Below are 17572 nucleotides of genomic sequence, written 5' to 3'. Positions count from 1 at the left end.
AGCTTCAGACAGCATGTCATTGCCTTACCACTCTACGCCACAAGAGGCTCTTTGTATTCTTATATTAATATGTAATTGTATTTTTAAAAAGACAGAAGCTAGGGGAAATCCATTAAACTTATTTCTGCACAAGTATGCCCTTCCCTAGATCATGGTAAAGGACTAGTTAGCAACTGACCTTCGTGGTTCATGGCAAGTTCCTGCCAGCCTGCACCTAACAGAAGCTAGTTTGAAATACCTGCCAAGACAGTTGCTGGGGATAAGGAGGGAAGCTGTTGAGAGCGGGGCCAGGGCTCTGTCCTATGGCATATGCTTTGGATGTAGAAAGTCCCAGGTTCATCTCTAATTTACAGGGATCATGAAATGGGTGATGCAAAGACCTCTTCCTGAAACCCTGGAGAGCTCTTGCTCATCCGCATACATGACTTTGATAGACCAGTGATCTGACTGCATGTAGCCCAGCTTCACTGCATTACTTAAAACAATTTTTTAAAAGCATCTTAACGAAATTCAAGAATAATTTTAAGGTTCTTCATTTGCACGTACATTGATATGGCTAGAGTGAAGCAGTTCAAAGAATAACGTATGCAGAACTAGGAAGTATGTAAAATATGCACTGAGATAATATTACAAGACCTCTAATGGGAGGGATTCTATCCCTGTTCTTCTCACTCCATTGAGCAATTTGAAGGCTAAGGAGACTTCAACTTACGAGGCCCTTCTGTTGGAAATCGGAGAAAGGCTGGCAGAAAGTGCCTTAGAGAACTGTTGGATGCACCCATCATCAGCTACACCACCTCGGGCTCATCCATTTGTATATCTTCCAGGGTGCAATTTTCTATCTTGTGCCAACAATGCTCATCTGTACGTTTCAGAGGACAAAAGGGTCATCCTGTGTGTTAAAAAAATAATTGGACAAAAATCTGATGTTAAAGATGGCAGGATTCGGAAACAAGTCGGAGAATTTTTAATCTCTGAAGACATGCCATATGCACCCAAAGCAGTGAAGGCTTATGCTAGAATACAAGCTAGTTATCCATTATGTTGCCACAAGATTCCTCTTCATTCATCCTCTGAAAAGCTAACATGGCTACTCCTCTGGAATTACTAAATACAGCAGAAAAATTGTGGGATCAAACAATAATCCATTAGTCCAGCATTCTGTTTCCAAGAGTAGCCAACCAAATGCCTCTGGAAGCTCCGGAGATGCTGGCATTTGCAATGTGTTTTTTCCCAGCATATGCTACTCAGAAGTACCCTGCCTCAGAACATGGATTTTCCATTTAGTTGGCATGGGGATTAGATATTGATCAACGAATTCATAGAGAAGAGCTCTAAGAAGATTTCTCACATTAGCAAACAAAGTACATAAAAACACAGTCAGCATGTGGGTCAGGTCATTCACAGCATCTATAAACGCCTTTTGATCCAAATCTGAGAAATGTGTCTATTTAAATTACGGCTCTGTTTTGATTCTTGGGGGTCAAGAGTTAAAGCTGAAATGCCCCCAGTGAATTTTTCTGCCACAGCTTGTTGCTGTGACATTTTCACATTAATTAGTAATACATTCAGTTGGCCATGGTTGGTACGGATTGAACAAATGTGATAAAAAAAATTGATGCAATAATAGCTGGCCATTTTTCAATCCTTCAGATCAAATGCTTGCAAGTAATGTAGTGTATAATATTTTCTGTTAACAAATTGCCTCTTGATGATAATAAACTAGCCTTGTATAACAATGAAGTGTTTTCAAAGATTCTTTCCAATAATCTCCAAAATGGGTCTCACTGAATGCCTATCAGAAAACCATTTAATACTCGGTACAAATTTTGTGTAGGACTTGGTGATGACTAGGGGTGGTTATGCAGTCACAGTTTTTCATCGAAGTCAGATCACTAATGCTGTTAAATCACCCGCTTTAAAAATATGCATGGAATCATAGAGTTGGAAGGGGCCTCCTGAGTCATCTAGTCCCAAAGACGGAGAACCCAGCCACGCCCCCGAGGAAGCCTGTTCCACTGAGAAACAGCTCTAACTGTCAGGAACTTCTTCCAGATTTTTAGACGGAATTTCTTTTGCGTGTTTTATTTTATTTTATTGCATACTATAGTAGAGCACAGCAATGAATTCTGCATTTGACCGTTTATGCACTGGAGGTTTCATGCCAAGCTGCAGACTGGAGTTTTAGTTGTGGCAGGTTACCCCACCTCTTCCTGCACCCGCACGGGGGAACATTTGGCCTGGTGTGCCTCATCTGCCCCCAATCTGTGCTCCTGCATGGAAGCTGAGACACTGAAGTTCCCAGTGCATAAATGGTCTTTGAGAGAGCCTTCCTCAAGTGGGAGAATACTTCATCCATTGTACTTGGAGCTCCTTCGTATACTGTGGTCAGCAGCAATGTCACCTGACTGACACATGCTGCTGGCAAAGGCTTATGGGAATTGTAGTTCATGGACTTTCCATTCAGCCATTGGTGTAAGACAGCTCAAGGGAGGAGACAATAAACACAGTAATGTTTATGCATGCCATAAAAAGCATCCCTGGAACCAGCTTACAGAAAAAAAATCATAGCAAAGCAAGTTTACAATACTGCGAGGAAACAACGCAGAAAATGCCATGAGGGGTGAATGCCATGCATAATCGAAAATACTCCCATGGGTTTTCCATGGCGAAACCACTGTCACGTTCCGAATCAAAAAAGCAAACATCTTTTTTCCCCTAGACTTTTTGTGAGTTTTCCTATCGTGCATAACTGACCCAGTATTTTAGGAAGAACAGGTCAGACACCAGTGGGGAAGGGGGACTAAGACTTTGCAGGTATGTTAGGATGTGGTGGACAGCTCTGCGTGCATTTTTTTAATCATTCGCTGCTGTTTCCCATAGCAAATTCTGAAAGAAGACAATGGACAGTGATGTGACTCTGTTTAGGATTGTACTGCAGTTAGTCTGAAGCATTTAAGGCTTTTCACAGCCTGAGTGACTGCTTAGGGCTAGTCAGTCACTATAACTGTCACGTCCCTCCTGTCCTTCATCTACCACAATCTCAGTCTTTTTGTCCTATGTTGCAATTTGACACCTGTTTCTCTGTGGCTGTAGCAGCTAGGGGGAAGGCATTTTCTGACATGGCTCAGGTGTGCCTGAAGAGTTTTCCAAATCGACGTGGCTCAGAACAAACTATCTTGCCAAGTATCCTTGTACAGTATCAAGTATCCCGAAAATCATAGAAAAAGCTTCAGTTAAAGCCAGCAGAAATTTGTCTCAGCAACAGTGGATAAATCAAGCTGTTATATTGGAAATACGAACCTTGACCATATGATGATGTATGTTGCATGTTAGCCAAATACCTTATTTCTCAATGTTTGTGGGTTAATGGGTTAGCTTCTATGGAAAAATTCCACTAACTGGAGGAAGAAGAAGAGCTGATCTTTTATGCTGCTTTTCTCAACCCGAAGGAGTCTCAAAGCGGCTTACAACCTCCTTCCCTTTCCTCTTCCCACAACAGACACCCTGTGAGGCAGATGAGGCTGAGAGAGCCCTGATATTAATGAAGAAGAAGAGTTGGTTCTTATATGCCACTTTTCTCTATCTGAAGGAGTGTCAAAGTGGCTTACATTCACCTTCCCTTCCCTCTCCCCACGACAGATACCCTGTGAGGTGGGTGAGGCTGAGAGAGCCCTGATATCACTGCTTGGTCAGAACAGCTTTATCAGTGATGTGGGAGCCCAAGGTCACCCAGCTGGCTGCATGTGGGGGAGCACGGCATCAAACCTGGCTCACCAGATTAGACGTCTGCACTCTTAACCACGATACCAAACTGCCTCTTGGTTTACACTGGTTCCTACCCATCACTGATTCCTACAACTTCCCAGATCCCCAGTTCCTTAACATCAGCATTTCAGTGGGCATATTGGGTTGACACAGAAAGTAGGAGGCAGTGAAGTTCTGTTCTGCTGTGGAAATCCCTTCTGTCAGCAGAGATCTCGTTTCCAATCTAATGAAGGGTAACTTATATTTTAATGGCTAGAAGTCCAGTAGAAACTGTGTGAGCGGCTCGTAAGACTTGAATTAAATTCAGGGATGAAGCTTTGGTAGGTGGGATGTGTTTTTAAATAATGACCGTGCAAAACTATCACAGCCCAAACCGTAGTGACTGTATTCAGGTTCAAATGATTTTTATGTATTGAATTTTAATGATGAGAAGGGAAATATGCTAGCTCTATTAGTGTGCCATGTTTCAAACCGTATTTTAATAACCTCATTGCATTGTAATTTGTATCACAACACAGGGGTTTTTTGCTGGAAAGATTGTGGGAGATGTAATTATTGTCTCATTAAGCTCGCTCTTTGTGCTCTTTAAGGCAATAAAGTCACATTTTCAGAGAGAATAAAAATCTGAAATGAATTTCTGGGAATTCTAGAAACTCATTTCTCAACACAGATCACTAATGAATGAAATAAGTAGCTGCTGTGTATCAAATTCTCTGGGCTTTAATCTGATGCTATAGCTTCAGTAGTTTGTATCTTGCCGCCTGATGATGGCTGATTACCATGACCTTCTAGTGGCTATGTGACATTCATTTTGTGAGTTATTCTGTCTGAACAAAATAAGTTCTCAAACCTATTAGTACAGGGCAAGTTGTTCCTCTTTCCCAGCACCTAATCTGGCATATAGCACTTCCTGGGCCATCGAGATGTCTTTGGGCAACCTTTTTATGGATAAAGAAACAAAATGGACAGCAACCTGCAATGTTTCAATGAAACAAACAAACAAAAAGCCTGGTGTTGGATGATTGGAGTGTACATTGCACTCCTCCATTATCTCTGATATTAGTATGGGGAGGGATGGGGCATTTTCTCTTTGCCGCCATGTTGGTATTAATATTTTAATGGGGGTTTTAATGGGTTTTAATGGGGTTAAGATCATTGTCACCCACCTCAAGCCTTCCGGAAGAGGCGGGAAATAAATCGAAATATAATATTTATTATTATTATTATTATTATTATTATTATTATTATTATTATTATTATTATTATTATTATTATTATTATTATACAAAGTCTCTAAGTATTTTGCCATGCAGGCGTCATCAGGGAGAATCTATAAAATCTATAAAAAATACATTTGATATTGAATCAAATCTAACTCAGAATATGAAAAGTTTTCAGTCCCTTTGAAAAATAAGAATATGTATTAAGTAACTTTATAACATGCAGTTCAGAAATGGTTGTATTTGACATTAGATGATATTGCAATAAGATATATGTAGGAAAGACCGCTAGAAAATAAAGACATGTATAACAGAACTTAGAAGTGACATACTTTGCAGAATAGTTGGTACACCTTCGTACAGCGTTTTATGGGAAAAGAACACGGACTCACTGATTTCAATTTGGGGGGATTATATTAATCTTACCATCATAATGATAAAGTCATGTTAAAAAAGGAAATTGAGTGGATTTTAAGGTTACAGACTTTGGTCCCTCATAGGCTAAACTCTGATCTGGGACTTCTGACCTTTCTCATCTCATCTAATCCCTACAAGTATAAAAAACTCTGTGTCACCTTCCATATTAACAGAATTTGATTTCTGTGGATAGTTCCAGTAAAAGCCGATTGTTTTTACTTCATATATTACCGTATTTGCCAGCGTATAAGACGACTGGGCGTATAAGACGACCCCCCAACATTTCCACTCAAAATATAGAGTTTGTTACATTACATTACAGTACTATGGGCAGCTATATCGATCCCAACTGAAGTGCACCCGGCGTATAGGACGACCCGCCCACTTGGAGGCATGTTTTTCAGGGGGGGAAAGTAGTCTTATACGCCAGCAAATACTGTATATATTTTTTCATGGTGTTAACTCCTTAGTTTATCTTACATGGTAAATTGACCAGTATCTATGTATTTTTGAAATTAAATTTGATCCTGTCTTTTAAATACTGTTTTCAATAACTGTGGAATAATTTTGTTATGAGGTCTTTCTGTTATTGGCATTCAATATAAAATTTTGTTCTTATAAATCCCCCCTGACAAAGCCTGCATGGTGAAATGCATAGGGACTTTGTAAAATAAATCAATCAATCATTCATCACCTGGCATTTTTTTCCTTTTTGCTTTATTAAACTTTGTATGGACCAGAAAGTGAAGTGGATACAAGAACCCTTCCACAGAATTGCCAGAAAGATGTCCTCACAATTGGTTTAACAAGGGTTAATTAACATCCCATTCAGAAGGTTCTGATGGCTAGCAATTAAGTTCTACCGCAGCAGCTGTTTCCACACTTCAGATGAAACCAAGTGATGGAATCAAGGATAAACCAGAAGCATAGATAAGGTTCTTGTTCTCCAATCCTAATTTTTTTTCTCCATGCTTTTCTCCACCATCATCCAGGCATTACTGACAAGGTGACCTTCCTGCGTAGCAAGCTACCAGCAGCTGAAATGTGTGTATTTTAAGTGCTGTCAAGTTACTTCCAACTTATTGTGACCTTATGGATTAATGTTCTCCCACAGGTCCCAGTGTTATCAGTCTTGCTCAGGTCTTGCAGACTGAATGTCATGGCTTCCTTGACTGAGTCAATCCATCTCCTGTTGGGTCTTCCCTCTTATTCTGCTTCCTTTAAATTTTCCTAGTGTTATTGTCTTCTCCAGCAACTCTTGTTTCATAATGTGGCCAAAGTGTGATAGCCTCTGTTTAGTCATTGTAGTTTCCAGGGAGAGTTCAGGCTTGATTTGACCTAGAACCCACTTATTTCTCTTTTTGGTGACCTATGGTATTCATAAATATCTCCTCTAACACTACATTTCCAATGAGTCAATTTTCTTCTTTTAAGTTTTCTTCATGGTCAAACTTTCACACTCATAATTAGTAATGGGAAATACTCTGGCATGAATTAATTTCATCTTGGTAGCCAGAAACACATCCTTGCCCTTAAGAATCTTATCTAGCTCCTTTGTGGCTGACCCTCCCAGGCTCATTCTTTTGATTCCTTGGTCACAGTCTCCCTTATGGTTGATGATGGAGCCAATGAATAGAAAACCTTGAAGAATTTTAATTTCTTCATTGTCCTCCATTCAGTTGTGTAATTCCACATTAGTCATTACTTTTGTGTTCTTGATGTTCAGCTGTAATCCTGCTTTGACACTTTTCTCTTTAACCTTCATCAGGAGTCGTTTAAAGTCTTCACTATTTTCTGTCAGTAAAGTGATGTCAACACTATATCTGAAATAATGTTCTTTCTACCTATTTTTATTCACCATCTAAATCTAATCCAGTTTTCCTTATGATATTTTCTGCATATAGAAAAGTCAAGGAGATAAAATATATTCTTGTCTGATACCTTTGACAACTAGAAACCATTCTGTTGCTGCATATACTGTACTAACAATAACATCTCAAGTTCCTGAGTACAGGTTGTGCATCAAAACAATCAGATTCTGTGGCACAACCATTTATTTTAAGTGCAACCATAGCTTTTCATGATCCACATAGTCAAAAGTTTGCTGTAATCCATGAAATACAAGCTGAATTTCTTCTGAAATTCTCATGTGTTCCAGCATAATTCTAGTGCATCTTCCTTTTCTGAACTCTGGCATTTCTCATTCCATATACAGGAACAGTCTTTGTTGTAAGACTACGCGGGCCTACCCTTGTGCTTGATCCAGAAATTACAGTTAGTACAAAACACAGCTTCACGGGTCCTCACCAAGTCATCTTGGAGGACCCATGTCCAGCCTTTGCTGAGGCAACTGCATTGGCTACCTGTCTGTTTCCGGATTAAGCTCAAGGTTTTGGTTTTAACCTTTAAGGCTATATGTAGCTTGGGCCCTACATACTTGACGGACTGCTTACCTCCTTATGCCCCCTGCAGGGCATTTTGCTCTATGGGTAGGAATATGCTGATGGTCCTGGGACCCCGGGAAGCATGCCTGGCCTCAACCAGGGCCAGGGCTCTTTCAGACCAGTCTCCCCTTGGATATATTTGTCAGATGTTTAGAAGCCATAGCTGGATGCTTAGAGTTGCATGAATCTCAACCACCCAAAACAGAGGTGACTCAGCAGAAATGCAGCAGATCACGAAGTGTGTCTACCCACAGTCTGCATTGGCCTGCCCCTGTCCCTGACCTGAAAATTGTAGCTGGTACAAATTGTGACTACAAGGGTCCTCTTGGAGGGCCCATATCCAGCCAGTACTAGGGCAGCTGCACTGGTTGCCAGTTGCAGCTTGGATCAGGTTCAAGGTTTTGGTATTAACCTTTAAGGCCATCTGTGATCGGGGACCCACATATCTTTGAGACCTCCTACCTTCTTATGTCCCTCACCAGGTTTTGCGTTTGGCACGTGCATATCTGTTGGAGATCCCTGGCCCTAGGGAGGTGTGCCTGGCCTTAACCCAGGCCAGGGCCTTTTTGATCCTGGCCCTTACCTTATAGAATTAGCTCCTGGGTGAGCTGCGGCCCTGATGGAAGTATCTCAGTTCTGCAGAGCCTTAAAATGGAGCTCTTCCACCAGGTCTTTGGATGAGGCCAGGACAATAAAGATCTGGACCCCTCCCTGAGTTAGCTGGAACATCAGGCTGCATGGCAGTCCTCCTGAGGTTTCGTTACTACTCTAAAATCAAGGGGAAGGAAATCTGTTCACTGGCTGAGGGGGATTAATTGAGTGTTAATGGGATTTAAGATTATGTTTTTATGGTGTTTTTAAGATGGTTGTGACTCACTACGAGCCACTACGTGGGAGAGGCAGGATATAAACTGAAAAATAAATAAATAAATGATTGCCACAGTATAATTTCAGTAACATAGTGCAGATCCCTGTGCTGTGGTGGTAACTGCTATCAAAGGAATATTTTAAAAAATCTGCATAGCCAATCAAATCTCTAGTGGTCAAGTCAGAACTCTTGCTGGACAAAGCCCTTCCTGATCTCACCTGTTTTCTAAAAACAGGCATCAGAAAAGGTGTTATGAGGTGCCATTATGCTCACAGGTACCATGTGGGGGAACCCCTGACATTTTGGTCACCATCAGTCAGCTGTGAATTGATACTAGCATTAGATATTGCTGTGTCTCCTGTCTGAGCGTGGATGGATGATGACTGTGTATTCAGATAGTCAGTCCCTGAAATCCCATGGAGGATTAATACTCACATATGGAAGGCAGAAATCATTGCAAGAACACAGGGCTACCATCTGAATGTGCATCATGTGCTTCTGGCTTTCCTGTGAACTCTTTGCTGAATGCTTTTGTTGGACAGAGATTGGCATATTTTCTTCCCTCTGGTTTCCCAATTGGCTTTTGTGATCTTAGTGCTGTTTTCTGCTCTTGCAACAGTGCATTTTGGCACCCACTGAGTATGCATGTTAAAGCTGTGAGTAGGGAGTGCTGCAGCAAATTTGCCGAACTACCAATCTGTTGTCAGTTTGGAGAACAAAACTTAAGGGATAGGAGTGAATTAGTTGATGATGTAAACAGACTGAATCAGTACAATGTAGCTTTTCTTTGGGACCATCATGGAACACTTGTTCACTGTGGGTTTATACCTGAATAGACTAGAAATTACCGTATATACTTGCATATAAGTCGACCCGCATATAAACCAAGGCACCTAATTTTACCACAAAATCTGGGCAAACATATTGACTCTCATATAAGCCAAGGGTGGAAAATGCAGCAGTTACTGGTAAATTTATATTAATTGAGGCACCAGTAGGTTAAATGTTTTTGAATACTTATTTCAAAGAAAAAACAGTAAACTGTAAGTGCAAAAGACGGCCAGCAAACCAGAGCAGAACAACGGTACCCAAAGTTGGCAACCTATTACAACAAGTACAACAGCTACCAAGCTGGGAGAATGGACTACTCTAACTACAGCTACAGTGCCCCCCGAACAAAACACTGAAATAAAGAACTGTAAAAATCAACTTTTAAAAGAAACACAACCCCAAGAAGAAAAGGCAAACAATGCTGCTCCTCAGGAAAAAAAAAAGAAATGAACATTAGGAGAAACAGAAAATCCCAAAGCAACCCCAAAACCCACCCACAGAAACCAAAAGAATAGTTTGGAAGAAGTGACGGCAAAAGGAAAAAAAAGATCAGAGTCCCTCACTCAAACTGTTGCTGTCCTACAAGCTGCCATAGCAAGCAAGCTTCAGCTTGCAGGAGGCTTGCAGAAGCAATGTAACGATTGGCTGGCTGGATCAGGCTTTTATTTCAATTACCGTATATACCCACGTATAAGCCAAGGAGCACTTTTTCAGTGTGAATGCTGTGCTGAAAAACTTGGGGGCTTTCCGCACTCCTTCAAAATCGCACAATGGTTGCCAATTGAAAACGCTTCAGTTTTGCCATTAGGCACAACGTCGTAGACAATCTGCCACACACCTGAAACCGATCCGCAAAAAGCGCTTCCTTGTAGCGCTTTCAGGGAAATCCCCAAAAGTGGATTCACCCTCTGGAAAGCGCTACACTCCTGCAACCAATCTGCAACACTAGCGGGAAAGTTCTGTGCGTTACCATTGTTGTGGTTTCTACAAAGTCCCTCCCCCTGGCTCTCTCCTCTGATCTTCCGGTGAAGCGATCGCCATTTTTTTTTCTCCGAGCGAGCGGAGATCAACGCACCGGCAAGCCTCCATTTAGAGGCTTCCCCGGCTTCAGTCCCTCCCCAGAGCTGTTTAGTCACTAAGCACAAACAACAGGGAAGCCCGTTTGCTGATGTATTTTCCCTTTATTTTTCACACTGTTTTCGGCTGAAAATCGCGCCCGTGAGGGGGGGGGATTTTTTTTCACTCGGGGGGAGCGTGGCAACGATGAAACGACAGCTCAAACACACCTGCCAGCTGGATGGGTCTCTCCGTTGCAACGAATCAACGCATATTCGTTGCAACGGGTGTTTTTTTTTTAAAACTTTCTTAAAGGGAAAGGGGCTGTTTGGGAGCATGCTAACGGCTGCCCATTGGCTGCTTGACGGCCAGGAGCGGGACGAGCTTGGCAATAGCACTTCCTTTCTAGCGATTTTTGCCGAGACCGGAACCCTGTGGGAAACGATAGAAACGCAACTGGATTCCACTACAAAGGCAGGTATGCATAACAACGAATTCCACTATTTAAAATGGCGATTTTTCGTTCAGCAAACAATTTGCTACAAGGATCCCGGTGCGGAAAGCCCCTTGGCTTATACATGCGTATATATGGTATGTCATCAGGAACATTATTCTTATTGGGATGGGATAAAGCCAGTTATTCACGTAATCTTTTTCTGGTTGTGGCCATTCTATATCTATGGTAGTAGAGACAGTGTGTGATTGGGAGTCCTGGATTTCAGTTTGGGATTTGATTGCAGTTTTATTCTTAATATCTTTCAACTTTTTTTTTGAAGTGGCTTGGCTCATCTCTACTCATTTGTTGTTGTTTTTTTTTTCATTTTATGGCTTAATGGGAAAAGTATTTTAGAGCACTTACCCTATCAACAGCAGTCCTCAACATACTTATAAAGTACCCCAAATTAAAAAAAAAACTATTTTGGAATTTGTTAGAACCTCATGGAAAAGTACCACCACTACAACACAAAAGAGTTCAGAAAAAGTTACGTGCAGTTGAAAACAGGGATGTTCCAAATAATTAAAATCAATGGGCTTTAAGACTAAATGAAGTAATGAGTGTGGAATGTGGAACTTTATCAGCTGATTACAGGGCAAAATGATCATCTATTACAATGGGCTATCACTTCAATCTGAAACAGAAGAATAAGTGGGGGGAAACGCTTGATTAAATGGATCCAGAAGTTCAAAGAGTGAATGCCTATGCTATAATGGAAACGGCTATTGGATAAACACATTAAGTTTACAGCCAGTCAGTCCTTAAGAGAAAACTGGTACAATTATTTTTTCAAACAATACATTATTACAAATGACACTGAAAAAATGTACAAAAACTATAAAGGAAATTGTTGGAAATGCCAAGGAATAGATTAAATTTTCTATCATATCTGGTGGACCTGTAAAAAAAAAAAAGATGAAGGAAGGAAGGAAGGAAGGAAGGAAGGAAGGAAGGAAGGAAGGAAGGAAGGAAGGAAGGAAGGAAATTCATGGAGAAATGCAAAATATATTAAAATTAAAATTTCCTATAGATGCCAAGAATATGCTACAGGGAATATTACCGAATAAACTACCAAAAGTCTTGGAAGAGGCATTTGAATATATGGTGACAGCAGTTTATGCAGCAAAATAATAATAAAAAAGATGTATGCCCAAGCTTAAAAGATTGGAATAATAAACTGGCTGAATATGCTATAATGGCAAAATTAATGTCATTTTAGATAAATAGATCAATTTCAAAATTTGAGGAAAGATGGAAAATGTATCATGAAAATAGAAGTTAATTTTACAATGAGAAACAATTTAAAAATATTTAATAATGTAAAGAATTAGACATTGAATAATAAGAATTTTAATGTTTTATTGTTTCAATTTTAATATGGAACATGTTGAATTATGGTTTTGGATTATGGTACAATATTATTTGTTATCAAGTTATGCAGAGGTAATGTGATGTTTAATGGTATAAGTAGTAATTATGAAAATTAAAAATATAGTAGTATCCATAGTAGTAAACTATTGTTAAATATTAACTATAGCTAAGATTTATATGAAGAGATAGGGGGAATTCCATTGTTTTTAGCTTATTTCTTATCTAAATAAGAAATCGAATTAAAAATGAACAGCAAAATTTAATTCCGGGTATAACCTTTTGTGATTATGTATGCTTCTTCAGAGTTTTCCTCAAGCCTTATAAATAGGTTTGTGTTTGAGGGAGGGTTAGTTGACAGGAAGGACCAGTTAATTTTGGCTCTAAGGTAGGCCTTTTCAATTAAGGGTTTTGGGAAATCTTTCTTGAGAACTCTGGAAAAGTTTCCTGAATGGATGGAAGTTAATTAATTTTCAAACTGGACTCTATTTTCTGTATAATGCCAATAAAGGTCTTATCTATATCTATCTATTAATTTGTTTTTTTAATTTGTTAAACATTTATCGCGTGATATGACCATATATGGTCATTTTGACCCTACAAAATAGCCAGTGATGGGCCTGGACGGGTAGGAAGAGGAGGGGCCCTGGGTGGGTATGTGCCATGTTCTGTACCAATGCTCCACTGAGGTTTCTCAAAGTCTGAAGAATGTTTCAGGGTTTCTCAGTGGTAGAAAAGTTAACAAAGGCTGCTCCATGGGCTAGTTAATCTTGACTCCAGAACTTCTCACAAGCCATTAATGAACTTCCCCAGAAAGCATTACATCTTCACCTATCAGATTGAATTTAACCTAAGCTACTTAAATAGCCAAATTTTCTAGGCTGAGACCATTTCCTTTATTGTATGTTTGTACATCTTTTTTTTATAAAGTAAAAAGTAAATTAGAAGAAGTGCAAGTTAAAACATGTTTCATTGTCTAACACTCCCCCCACTTCTTTCTCCTGGCACTGAATTCGACTGCCTGATTGCTTGTTGTAGCCAGTGTTTACTTTTTACTTAGATTGTCCTTCAGACTCTTGGCATTAGAATCCATGTCCTGGAACTTCTGCCAACATTTTGAAATGAGACAGAGACCTTTCACGTCAGGGATTTCAAATTCTCATGCTTCAGGCCTGGATTTCAGATCCCTGGCCTGGAGCCTGTAATGGCTTCACCACTATTTAGGTCTGCAATCTAGTCTACTAGAAGTAGTCCATCTAGGTTTTGGGGATTTCATAACAGCTCCAAAAATTTGCTCTCTCAATCTCAGGCTCCAAATGTGATCTGCAATCTCATATTGACCCTGACTATCACAGATCATCCATCTGTGACCTCTAAAGATGTTAGTCCCCAGGTGGGACCTGGGGATCCCCTGGAATTGTAGCTCAACTCCAGGTGACAGAGATCAGTTCCTCAGGAAATAATGGGTGCTTTGCAGGGTGGACTCCATAGCATTATACTCTACTGAGATCCCTTCCCACCCCCAACTCCCTTCTACTCCCACCTCTACCACCAAAGACTCTTGGTATTTTCCAACTCAAGAGGTTTCAAAATCTCCAGATATTACCCAGCCCTAGTGACCTCTGGGCATTATTTGTTTCTATTTTCATTAATACCCCATCTTTACCCCAGCACAGATCCAAAGCTGCTTATATTGTGCTCTTCTCCATTTTACCCCCACAAACATTCTTTTAGTTTGAAAGCACATGATTGATCTAAGGTCACCCAGCAAGTAGAATGAAAGTTTGAATCTGGATCTCCCAGGTCCTAGTCCAGCCTTTCTCAACTTTTTTACCATTTACCATTCTTCAGGCTTTGAGAAACCCCAGAAGTGGTGCAATTGTGCAGAATATGGTTAGAAAGCATAGCCCCTCCCCTTCCCCACCCCTCCAGGCCCATCATTGACCATTTTGGGAGGGGGCAGGTCAACATGACCATATATGGTCATTGTTGTTGTTGTTAGGTGCGAAGTTGTGCCCGACCCATCGCGACCCCATAGACAATGATCCTCCAGGCCTTCCTGTCCTCTACAATTCCCCATAGTTCATTTAAGTTCCCACCGACTGCTTCAGGGACTCCATCCAGCCACCTCATTCTCTGTCGTCCCCTTCTTCTTTTGCCCTCGATCGCTCCCAGCATTAGGCTGTTCTCCAGGGAGTCCTTCCTTCTCTTGAGGTGGCCAAAGTATATATGGTCAATTTATGGTCAAAGTATATATGGTCAAATCCAATAAATATTTAACAATTTTAAAATATATATAAAAATGTATTAACTTCCACCCAATTGGGAAACCCTTCCAGAGCTGTTAAGAAACCCCAGGGTTTCATGAAACCCTGGTTGAGAAAGGCTTTCCTAGTCTGATAGTGTAACCTCTATGCCACACTGGCACGCTAGTAGTAATAGCAGAATACCTGCAAAAAAAAATGTCTTTCTCAGAAAAGTGGATTTCTGTTTCTGTCCTGATGACACCCAAGTAACTTTGACAGGGTGGTTAATATGATGAAAGATAACAAAAGTTTGAGAATCCTTGTTCCATTCACTTCTCAGGTCATGCATTTATTCTGCACTCCACTCTTTATGTTAGGGAGTGGTGCCTCCAGCATGGCAAATCAGGCTCTTTAACTTCAGCAGAGATAAGAGGCAGCAGGTGTAACCTTAAGGCAAAATGGATGCTGTATTATGGGTGAGTAGGCTGCATCACTGTACCTTGTCAAGCGACTGAACAAGGGGACAGATGTCTTTGATTTCTAAATAGGAACAATGGGAAATTTCTAGCATTTAATGTATAGTCATTTTGCGTATTATCAAAATATCAGCCGTATTTATATTTTCAGGTTTGCATCACAGGCTTTTTGTCAAAAACAACAACAGAGAATAACATGTTCAGTTTTCAGAAGCAGATCCAATATATAAATGTATATTACTATCCCATGCTTTAAAAACATAGTTATGTTTCTTGGAGGAGTAAAAATCCCATCCTTTATGGTAATCTTGTCTGCTGCAGAGAATGATTCACATGTAAGCTCTGCTTTTTGTGTGGGTGGTTAGATCTTACAGTCTGCATACATAACGTCTCTGAGCTGTAAAACACAACTGGAAGAGTGTACAAAAGACAACTGCTTTGGCCTTTTTAATCGTACATGTCATTGCAGGAAAGGGAAAAGCACATAAAGAGGAATGTGCTTAAAATTGTATATAGATTTTACATATACAGTTTAGCCTTGAATAGCAGTAGGGGCCAAAGATTACACACATTGTAATCTAGTTCCATTATGCAATAGTTTATAGTGGGGGCTGTGAAAGCCTCGGGAGCGGCCTGGTGGCGGCCGCGCCTCCCCCTCCCCACTCCCCCCGCAGCGAGAAGCTCACTAGGCCACGAGGGAATCGGCCGCCAAAGCGGTCGATTCGCTTGCGGCCCGGCAAGCTTCTCGCAGCAGGGGGGAGGGAGACGCGGCCGCCAGGATGCCAACTGGCACAAACGCACATGCATGTTTACGCAGAACTGTCGCACATGCGCGTTTGCTCCCCTGGTGGGTGCAAAGATGCATGTGTGACAGCTATGCGCATGCGCGTTTGCACGGAGCTGCCATGCATGCACAGTACCCTGGGCCATGCTCTCCCTCCAACCCCTGCTAGCGGTCCCCAGCCTCCACTGACCAGAATCATTTTGGCGTTACTACCTTTATCAATGGTCAGGAATGAAATAAAAACAGCATTCGTAAAATACAAGAATTACACAGTTAGCTCCTATAAATAGCATGATATTATATACCCAGGACATTATGGACCCTAGTCAAGTCTGTGGACCAGAAGGCCAGACAAAACTAATTGAGGCCTTGTCATGAACCCAGATTCATGACCCATGTTTTACCTGTGGTCCCCGGGAATCTCTCGGGCTGTGGCCATAAACCTTGTAGTGTCTGCAAAGTATCAACACTTGTAATCGCTTTGCTTCAAAGCCGGAGCCAGATGGACCTGCTGAGAACTAACGACCCTTCCTGCTTTTGTACCTTCCCGCCTTTTCATCTTCCCGCCTAGGTACCCTCTCATCCCCCCTCCTTTATTTGGTCTACTGTATAAAGAAGAAGAAGAGTTGGTTCTTATATGCCACTCCCCACAACAGACACCCTGTGAGGTGGGTGAGGCTGAGAGAGCCCTGATATCACTGCTTGGTCAGAACAGCTTTATCAGTGTTGTGGCGAGCCCAAAATCACCCAGCTGGCTGCATGTGGGGGAGCGCAGAATCGAACCTGGCATGCCAGATTAGAAGTCCACACTCCTAACCACTACACCAAACTGGCTCTCTTTGGGGTTTATTGTTCTTTGTCTCTGCCAGGACGTTTGCTTCAATGAACTGTGCCTGTAGTGCCTTTGTGTTATACTCTTGAATAAAGCTTCCTTTTGGACTTTATGGGTAAAAACCCATTAAACCCCCATTAAATCCCCCTCAAAAACCTTGTAATCGATTTTCCGAGCGGTGAAAAAAACCCTATCTCCACGCTCCAGGTGATGCTCCCCACCTCAGGGAGGGGTAGGCCAAAGACCTGGCCTCAATTAGTTTTATCTGGCCTTCCAGTCCACAGAATTGATTAAGGTCCATAGTGTCCTGAATATATAATATCATTTTATGTGTAGGAGCTAATTGTATACAATGATTCTTTTATTTCTTGTATGTTATGTATGCTGTTTTTATCCAAAAACAATTTGTTCCCACCTCTGTGTTGATTGTCGGATTGAATATCCGACAATCCAACAAATTTGTGCCACTGGGGAGCAGAATGTTATGGCTGGCTTGGGGCTGCCTTCTCGTGCAGCTGCAGAAGGAGCAAGCCCCAGGATATGCAGTGCACTGAAGCAGATTACTGGGTTTTGTGCTGATTTCTCCTGCACTCTGGCTTAAACCAGTCTGCAAGAGAAGCATGCCTAGCAGGATTTCCTGTACCACATAGAGCAATGTGCTCCATGCAGCACAGTAGCTCTTGGGGCTGCTTTAGATTAAACTGCAGCAAGCCCAGCCAGGATCAGCTGTGCCCATGGGAAGCAGATAGTTACCCACTGGCTCAGC

At 41.3% G+C, this 17572-nt stretch overlaps 1 protein-coding gene across 12 annotated transcripts in view; it reads left to right on the top strand.

The window, feature by feature from the left end:
* The window catches only part of DLGAP2 (DLG associated protein 2), a 578727-nt gene that overhangs the window by 304436 nt on the left and 256719 nt on the right, over window positions 1-17572 (top strand). Inside the window, exon 1 of one of the 12 annotated variants that reach the window (XM_077309442.1) lies at window positions 15099-15190. The exons of the other annotated variants lie outside the window; for them this stretch is intronic. Coding sequence (XP_077165557.1) covers window positions 15187-15190 — 4 coding nt within the window. The 5' untranslated portion in view covers window positions 15099-15186. Of the gene's footprint in view, window positions 1-15098; window positions 15191-17572 lie in introns of those variants that run through there. 12 annotated transcript variants of the gene reach the window in all.

This window comes from Paroedura picta, chromosome 1 (assembly GCF_049243985.1).
Source record: "Paroedura picta isolate Pp20150507F chromosome 1, Ppicta_v3.0, whole genome shotgun sequence".
Classification (NCBI taxonomy): domain Eukaryota; kingdom Metazoa; phylum Chordata; class Lepidosauria; order Squamata; family Gekkonidae; genus Paroedura; species Paroedura picta.
This window is presented reverse-complemented; position numbering and strand designations above follow the sequence as displayed.